A 9,608-nucleotide genomic window follows, 5' to 3' on the forward strand; every position below is an offset into this window, starting at 1 on the left:
AGAGGAGCACATTCCAATCGTTTCCTACTAATGTTTTTAAAAGTACACCTTCGTCCTTCACCCATTAAAGATCGCCTTACCCCATATGCCCTCGCACCGATGCCAATGCTCTCAGGATGATTTTTATCACGTCAAAATTTAGGATAAATAATATCGTAAATAAGTAATTACTAACCACTTCTTTTCAGTAATCGTTTAGAGTCGCCGCCTTCCAAAGCTAGCCACGAACAAAAGCTGCATTTAACATTTGTCATTTTCTACAGGTATTCGTTACATGAACCATATGCTTGCACTACAACCCCGACTCAAAAGAAAATCCAGGCATAAATAAACAGAGAATTGTCGACGTTGTGCACTCGAGATATGTCTTGCAGCATCTCGATTTCGATCATCGCAAAAGAGACGGAACAGAATGACACCTGTTTCTGTTGTTTTCGTTTCTGCGTTGTCAAAACTTTTTGGAACGCATGACACTCGAACCAACCCCTTTTAGATGTGTTGCATGGATATAAAACTACACTGAAACGCTAAACAACACTCCCCCATCGATATAATTCGTGACTGGCCGAGTCACTGAGCTGCTACCATTCTGCTCCTCCAGGTGAAGGTGTGGTTCCAGAACCGGCGCACCAAGCACAAACGCTCGTCGGACGGCGGCGAGGGCGGCGAGGGAGGTGACGCCGGTGACGCCGCGGAGGCCGGAGAGAGCAGCGAGGGTGGAGCCGTCTCAGAGGAGGGCGGCTCGTCGGCGCACCCCGCCGTCGACTCCGACTCTGACTCTGAGGATAACGCCGGCGCCGGTATTGACGTCACCAACTGAGACGACCGAGTCACTGGTATTAGGGATCGCTGAGTCGGGGGCTGGTGGTGCTGAACCACTGGTGATGCGCCTGGCTCCTACCGCACCAGGACGTGGCTGTCTGGACACTTTACCGGCACTCGGTGCCCAGTGCGCCTGTTTGGTTGGTGTTTGCGCGTTGGAACGCTTCCTCTTCATTTATGCTATGAATAGGCGATGCTGATTATTCGATATCGTGTAATGATTGACGCTCGTAGGCAAACCTCATTAATTTTGAAATGACTCGAGTATTATGTGATGCCGACAGGCGGCCCTTCGCGAGCAGCCAGCTTTGATGTGTACGTCATTCACTAATCACGACATCTGCCGGTCCTAAGCAGAGTTTCTATGTGCGCATAGCAGCAATCTTTTTCTAATGCACTTTCCTCTTTTCTGACGGCCCTTGCGACAACATCTCTTAGGATGCTTGGTGATCTTGATAAGTGGCCCATGCAGCACTCAGGTACAACTCTACTCAGCGCACCATGCACTATTACTATGCGGAAACGGTAAAGCTCTGCTGACGTAAATGAAATTTATACATAAGCCAGTCATTTCGCTAAATAGTCGACACCTGTTGGTTGCGCCGGGCGGTGAGGATGGCTCCGGGCGGGCGGTTTATGTGGGATGATAGGGCGGAGATACACCGCAGCTGATGGCACTTGCAGTTTATCCAGGATTTAGTCTGCATTTAGACGCATGACGGCAATGGCTGCTTCTTTCGGCGAAATCCGCCGGGCCCAGGTGTACGGCCGGAATCCTGAACTACACGATGGCAGGCCTGCAACTGCGTATTGCACTGCAGAGCCAGGATTAGCTATGGTGAAAGGCGACGGTGGTGGAACGACTGCACTCAATGCACCATTTCCATTCAGTGTTTTATGAGCGCTATGGCTAAGCACTTCCTATTCGCTGTAAAAAGAACAGCCACTTGAGTAGGTCATTGGTACTTCGGAATTTCGAAACCCTTGAATGGTAGCCTTTCACAAATATCGCACCCTGTGCATGCTCTTCTGAATGTATATCTGTTCATGATGAGTGATAACATCAGACTCTAATAACGTGAGACCGTTGCAGCCGTAATTTGTAAATGAGGTCGGAGGAATGGAATGAAAGGAGAACCAAAGTAATCGAGTATTTTGCTTTTGACAGCCCTTTTACACCATTATATGCCTGTCTGGTGTGAACAACCTTGCAGAGCGCAGAGCGCAGTGCCCATCCAATTCGTAATGAACGTCGCTTGTTGCCAGGCGCCAGCTATTGGCTAGGTTCGCAGCTTATTCGCAGTTCAACATTCTTTTCCTTATTGGCTTATTCTTGCTATTCTCGCCACATTCCGTATTTGAATGCACGAGGCCTTTTTTGTCTTTATGGCTGCTATTCTGTCAACAATACCTTTTCCATGTGTGTTAGTTGTTACAGAAAGCCCCCTTTTGGTCATGCTCACGGATGAGATTATGAACTTGCTTCCAGCCAGCTACCGAGCCATCCGTATGCCACTGACCTATTTCCTTATTGACTTTTTTTTAGCTTAGGTAGTCTTTTGAAAAATAACATATCGGACACCACATCAAAACTAACGTTTAGACAACTGCTTCTGCTAGGTGAGATAGGTATAGCGTCCCTTGACGTTACATACATACACTACATACATACATACATGTATGTCCATTCCTCAATACAAAACTGACTTCACCATCTTCCTTCACTGCCTCATCCTGGGTCTCAACCTTCAGCATCACTCAACCCACTTCAACCCGACCCAACTTCACCCGACCCAACATCCCTTCTGACCCGACCCAACCCAACATCCCTTCCGACTCGACCCAACCCGACCCGACCCGTCGTAGCCCTCCTTCATACTGTAGCGTTGTGAGTTATGACTGAGGCCAGATACCTACTGCGTGGGCTGGCCCATTTATTTAACGTGTGCTCGAATGGTGATATTGACGCGTTGTGCCGGCAACGTGCTGCGCGCATTTGCGCTCGTCTGCGTTTGCGCTCGTCTCAGCGCGCTTGTGCGCAGTTGTGCGCATTTGTGCGCGTTTGTTTGCATGCTGTGGCAGCGGCGTCAGGCGATGGTCGCTTATTCTGCGCTGCGTCGCACCGGCTTGTCTTTGGACCTGCGCCGGAGCGCGACTGTAGGCACTGTCACACAGCTCCACCGCTGTTTGTTAGGCGCCACCAGCAGTCACCGCGTCGTAGGCCGCTCCTGTATGTACCCGCGAGTGTACTATGTGTTTGTTGTGTCCCGCCTAGAGGGAGCAGAGAGGAGCTATGGCGTCGGCGGTCGCCACTCTGCGGGGACCCCTCGCCGAGTCACCGTCACAATTACTCGTGTTTGTTGCAAATAATTGATTGGAATGGAGCCGATACGATAATAAAGAAGGTCCCATTGTATGTCAGTGCAATGAGGCGTTTGTTTTGTGGTCTTCAGAAGATGGATGGTCAGACATTTGTCAGGTGGATACTGGATCGTAAGTGGGGTTTATCGTAATTATGGGGTGATTGTCGAAGGAAGGGTGGCTAGCGTAAGGAAGGTGGCTGTCGAGAGCTGGCTACCGTGGCTTGGCTGTCGTAGGGTGGATATCGTACAATGCTTCCTAGGCCGAATAGCCATCAGGGTACCTGCCACGGGGTGTTTTAGTGGTGAACTTTGGGTGCGCTGGCACTGATGGCCCCAAAGGCAACCCTGACCTGCACCACATTTCATGGTCGAGCCGACACTATCCCGTACCGAGTGACCGTCATCAAACAGGGGTATTGGTAAATGGCCTAGGGGGCAGACAGCAAGACACCGGCCGTAAATTGCCGTAATGACCCCCTATTCCATGCGCCGAAATCTGAAATCCCATAAAACACGACTAAACCCAGTTGTGACAGCCACATAATAAGGAGCCTCACTCATGAACCGAGCCGAGTGAGTCACAAGGAACAAACGACGGAACGGTTACCAACGGCTCGCCGCTTACAACTGGACCCATTATTAGGGTCATTCCTGACAAAAAAAGGATCCCACATATCATCCCCATTCCTTTGCCATGTTAACAAATTTAATAATGCCTAATCTAATGTTATTAGCCACTATTAACTCTTTCGAATAAATCATGGGTCACATCGGTTCACCACCGTTCTAGTTAGTGACCCGACGTCAGCGACACCACAGGTCAGCAGTGAATATGACGTCACAGATCAGCAGCGACTATTGGTGACGTTACGGGGCTGGGGGGACTGTCCATGACGTCACAGATCGGCAGTGAATATGACGTCACATATCAGTAGCGACCATCGGTGACATCACAGGCCAGCGGTGACCGTCAGTGATGCCACCGTCCGGTCGTCCGGTGGCAGCGCGGGTCGCCTGTCTCCCATTCCAATCTGTTCTCTCACGGCGGCGCGGCCGGTCGCCAGAAGGGTTGGCCGCCATTAATTTATAACCGATGGCGGCGCGTCGAGTGGAGCCCGTTCACATGCCGGAGCAGTGTTAACACGACATTCCTGGCCGCGACAGCTGGAGGGCCGCCGCCGCCGCCGCCGCCGCCGCCCGACTTCCACCAGAACGGGCCGGACCCGGCCGCCCAGCAGATCGGACCCAGCGGCACTAGCGCCAGCAACAGCTCTTGGCTCCGGGCATACGCACTAAGGTGGTTACATGGGAGCACATCAGTGGTAGATGCTGAGAGGGAGCTGTGAGAAAACTCCTACCAAGCTACACACAACTCCTACCGCAGTGGTTTTGTGAGAGCACAAAACGAGCTCACACTTGTAATACTGCCAAGTTAACCCTATTCCTGGCGGGGGGGGGCCTCAGGAGCCCCCCCCCCCTGAGGTTTTTTGGTTATATCTCCCAAACGCGTTGAGCTAGGAAGCTCAAATTTTCTGACTTTTCCTAAAAGGCTTCTACGCAACATGTCTGAAAATTTTGAGTTGATCTGACCTCAGGTCAGGTCACCAGAGGCGGTTTGGTGACGCTACCTCAGAAAAGTTTGCAATCACGCCAGAGCTAGAGTTTTTGACCGATCAATTTCTTCTCTTCAGGGTTTAGTTAGGGTACCAGTATGTGCAATTTGTATATCTCGGAATTTTGATATCGGTGACCTAAGGTCAGGTCAATTTCGCGACCTCCCCATTATAAGTCAATGGGGGAAAAATCAACTCCCTGTTTTTACCACTAAAACGGGTCGGAATGGCCCCATATACCATACATGACTTCCTATACGATCAACCTTCACTACCTTGAGGTCTGTTTTGCTGTTGGGCAGCTGTGAGGTCATGTGACGTCATCAAAGGTCACCAAAGGTTTTTGGCCAATAACTCCGTACAGGAACAAGATACAGACGCGTGGATGGTCTCATTGTGTTCAGCTCGTCAAGACGCATCGAATGATATACATGATGACCTCGAGGTCACGTGACCTGAGGTCAACCTTTGACCTTGACCTTTCGAGGTCAACATATATATCATTCGATGCGGATTGACGAGAGGATCACGATGATGCCCTTAGTTTGTTCCTATCTTGACTAATTCGAAAGTTATTCGAGAAAAACTCTCTCCATATCTAGTGCCGCCATTTTGACTTTTTCGACCCCTGTGACGTCATCTTTGACCTGACCTGAAAATGACCTTTGTAAAAATTGTAGATCTTGGCCGTGCGTATCCGATGCCGTTTACCGCTTGTCGCTATCTTGCTTCGTTCTCGAGATCTCAGGGGGGGGGCCGAATCGGCCCCCCCCGCCAGTTTCTTGTCCCGGCGGAGCCCGCCAGGAATAGGGTTAAAACGTAAGAAACTGGGCTATGTTGCCGGGCAACACGGAGAGCATAGTTTAAGTGCCGAACTTCACTAGCTGTCTATTCACTGTCTAGCCGCGGCACCAATCTACACCGGCTGTCCACTCGCTGTAAGGCTATGGAACAGAACCTCACCGACAGTCCATATTCACAGCCCAACAGCGGCGCCGAGCTACACTATAGCAGCGGCCACTGTCTGCCCGTTTCACTGTGTTTGTGGTGACCGTGGCGTGGTGTTTGTTTCCCTTGTCCTGGTATCTGATGGCGCCAGGCGGATCTGGGCATGACGGCATCGTTACACCGCCGACCCCGGCCCCGGTAGGCGGTAGCCAACACGACGGCGCAGCGAGGGAGAGAACAGGCGACAGCAGCTAAAGGAGCGGGCAGCGGCAGCTATGGAAGTGGATAGTAGTGAAGGAGAGGACAGAGGCGAGAACGGAGACAATAGGGAGGGGGAGGGGCCAATAACGAGCGGGGGACGGTAACGGTTAGGGAGAGACGCTACTGTCTGTCGGTATAGCCGGCCCGACGTCAGAGAACAGATAATATCTCTGGGCCGTCCGACAGTGGGAACAGAATCGTGCCATGGCTGATAAAAGATGCTGTTATGCCACAGCAGCGCTCACGTGAACAGGGACCTTAGCCAGAGCGACAGCACAGAACAGTGACAGAAGCTGCCCCGTGCACCGGGTGTTGCGCTGTTCATTTTCGTCCGGCGACCGGCGCCGAGCGTAATTACATTAAATTTATTTGATAATTGGTGAGAATTTTACTCTATTGAGCCATGATTAATATCACACCGCCACGCGCTGGCGATATCTCAACGGCTTTCACTCCCACTTACCGCTCACAGCAGCTGACAGCCTTTACTTTTAACCTGGCAAAATTCGTAACTTAGTAAGCAAACTTCAAACTTGACAGATTTAAGTCATCAGAATAAATATCATCAGAGTCAATGTAGAAACATTGAAGGTTCTGATAAGCACATTTGCGTTTCAAACGGGAACCAGTCGTAACCGATATGCTTGCAAAATTAAAATACAAAAATGGCGATGAGAACAAATGATATCGAGATATGTGACGGAATCATCAATTGACATAGGTCAGGCGGGCCCAGACACCTTTTTAGGTATGTAGACGTGCCTGTCGGTGGATTCTCCAGCCAGCGTCACAGGTGGTGGCCATTGCCAACACTGTATTAGCAAACACGGTGAGGACACGTCCGCGCCGCCGCCCGCCACCCCACACGTCATCAGACTCCAGAATGTCACGCGTAGTTTGCTACCGACCCACCGCCGGGTCGGGGCCGCCCCGAGGCGACCAATCAGCGGCCTCCAACGAGCGCCGCCGCGGGCGGCCCACGACCCGGACCACAGCGGCTCGGCGGCGGACGGCAGCCGCGCTCAGCAGGGGCAGCTAGCACCCAGCAGCGGCAGCCAGCAGGCTGAGAAGTCACTCTTAGCCCTCTAACAGATATGTGAAATATATTTTGTGTGAAATAAATTCAAAAAATAAGAAAGCAAATTCAACTGTGGACAAACGCACTCAGCATTCAATTACTTCCAGAGCTCCTTAGACACACCTGGCATTGAACAGTCGACATGCACTTCAAACTCATAAGAAGGTTTTCTCGGCGTTTCTTGATCGGAAATGAATAAGTCCAATATCGGATGAGTTCGCCGTAACCATTTACCTACCTAATCGTAACCATAACATCGGACATATTTCACAGTGACGGCTTTGGCGACTCTACTCAGTTTGGGGGTATTTTCTGATTGCGCTCTGACAGATTTAGTGATAATTTCAGCCTAGTAGCTCCATCCTGCACTAATTGCAGCCGTTAATATACCAATGCGTGAAATTTTTGGACAGTTTTCGCTTCATCCGCACTGCAGCATTCTCAGTGCACAGATGATCCCCCTGTTTCCCCTCCCACCCCCAGACTGACATGGCCCCCGCCTCCGCCGACGCTCTGACCTCGGCATAGTTGACCCGCTCCCCTCCCTCCCTTCCCCGCCCCTACCCCTGTTTGGACACGCTGATAAGCGGTCTTGCCGGCGCTAACTGCTCCTCCTATTTGAATAGAATGGTTTAGTGCTGAGGCCGCCGCCACACCGATAGATATCTCCCTCAACCGATAATTTTCTCCCGCCGGGTCATAAACTAAACTGACACAATGGGCTCTCATCCTCAAAGGATCACCGATGGCAATTACTTATGCGCTTGTCATAATTCCCTTTGTACCTAAATTCCAATTAATACTTCTTTAACAGAACATAAAAAGGATTTGTAGCGGGCAGGGTTTGTTCGACTCGGTGTTTCGACGCCGTAAACACCGCTCCTCACGTTCGCCGTATAATCTGTAGCACAATGAAGGCTGGGCCGCCGGCCTGCCGGCCACGGCCAAACACCTCGTTACAAGCCATTACTAGCGGGCATATTTCAATAGGCGTTCGAGCGTGTAATGCGGCGTCGTGGCCACCCGCTGCACTTTTTACTGACCCCGCCGAAACAAGGTGCACGGGTATTTGCATGTGGTAGCCTCTGCTGAACGCGTGTTATGCGTTAATATGTCCGCGTAAAATGTGAAAAGGAAAATATAACCAATATACCTGTCGATGCAAAACAATTTTTTTGCAGTAACTACTCTGATATATTTTACGTAAATCTTTCAGATGGAGCGAATGACCCAGACCAGTTAAGCAGAATATGGATGGAGATAGCCTATTGAGCATATTGTTTAATCCCAGCTCTTAGTACGAGATCAACAGCGCAGGAGCTAATGCTGATCCCAATTTTGGACCGATTTTATTCCTTCGAGTGTAATTACAGTTTTGACTCATCTTTCAGCAGAGGAAGGCAGATAGTTCAATTATATATAAGCAAAGCAATGAGGACATGCAGCCATACAGCAGTGCATCAGTAGCAGCGCAGGCAATAGGAAAGTTAGTAGCGCTCGCAGCAGCAGCATCAGCAGCAGCAGAACCACCCGGCACTGCACCGACTGCAGCCGACGATCCGCTGACCGCCGCCCTCGGTCCGAGCCGCGGGTCGTCGCTGGTGGCCGTCCGTCCAGCCAGCGTGGCGCGCCCGTAACCCGTCCGCGTCCGTTCCAGAGCGGTGACACGGCCAGGTGGACGAGCCACATGGAGCAGCCGGCCGGCCGGTCAGCAAAAACCCGCCGACCGGCCCGGCGACGACCCCAGCGCACATACCGGGGACGAGACGGTCCCCCGGGCTGGTATACTGACGGGCTCACAGGGACGAACAGGCCTGGTACAGACGGGGCCGACTAATTTTGGAAACACCCGCGGTACTGTATAACTTAGAGGACTTTGTTATACTTTAGATGAAGATCTCAAGCCTACTTAATGCTATTATTTTTTAGTAGCCGAATGTCTCCATGGTCATGCTTTAGTCACATGAACTGCTGTGCTAAGCGCTTAATATCCTTAGCATAAAGGCGCTTTGTCAAATTCCTGTCAGTCTCAACAAATGGCCATCTGCTGGAATTTTGTGTAGATTGCGCTGAACTCCGTGGTGGTATACACTGAGCCTATCTGTGTAAGCCGAAGCTGCTCTGTAGACGTGCTGGTGGATACTGTTCCCCCGCAGATCCAATCTCCGCGCATGCCTGGCCTCGGGCCGAGTCGGCCTCGTTTTCCTCCCAGAAACCGCGGCGGAAGGAAATTTGCATACGAATCCAATTATGGCTACACCCCTAAACAGCCATCTACGAATTTGGAGAGGCCGGCTAACAATTAGTGTCGGCGCGCGGCCACTATTGGAAAGCAAACAGGTCCGGCACTAATAATAAGGTGTGAAGAATGGAGATTGCGCCGGCTACGGTCATCGCTCACCGAACAGCCTCTAACGAGCCGCCCGGACCGCGCCGCCGGCCTCCCGGACACACCGCGGTCTTATGGATACAATAGCGGACCCCTGGATACAACAGCGGGCTCCTGGACACACTGCAGAGTCT

General features: G+C 51.3%; 1 protein-coding gene across 1 annotated transcript in view; it reads left to right on the forward strand.

The window, feature by feature from the left end:
• Window positions 1–3,260, forward strand: part of LOC122371253 (homeobox protein EMX1-like) — a 52,119-nt gene extending 48,859 nt beyond the window's left edge. Inside the window, exon 3 of the mRNA XM_043347428.1 lies at window positions 602–3,260. Coding sequence (XP_043203363.1) covers window positions 602–820 — 219 coding nt within the window. The 3' untranslated portion in view covers window positions 821–3,260. The remainder of the gene's footprint in view (window positions 1–601) is intronic.
• The last annotated feature ends 6,348 nt before the right edge of the window (window positions 3,261–9,608 follow it).

This window comes from Amphibalanus amphitrite, unplaced genomic scaffold (genome assembly GCF_019059575.1).
Source record: "Amphibalanus amphitrite isolate SeventyFive unplaced genomic scaffold, NRLGWU_Aamphi_draft 001222F_arrow, whole genome shotgun sequence".
NCBI classification, from domain to species: domain Eukaryota; kingdom Metazoa; phylum Arthropoda; class Thecostraca; order Balanomorpha; family Balanidae; genus Amphibalanus; species Amphibalanus amphitrite.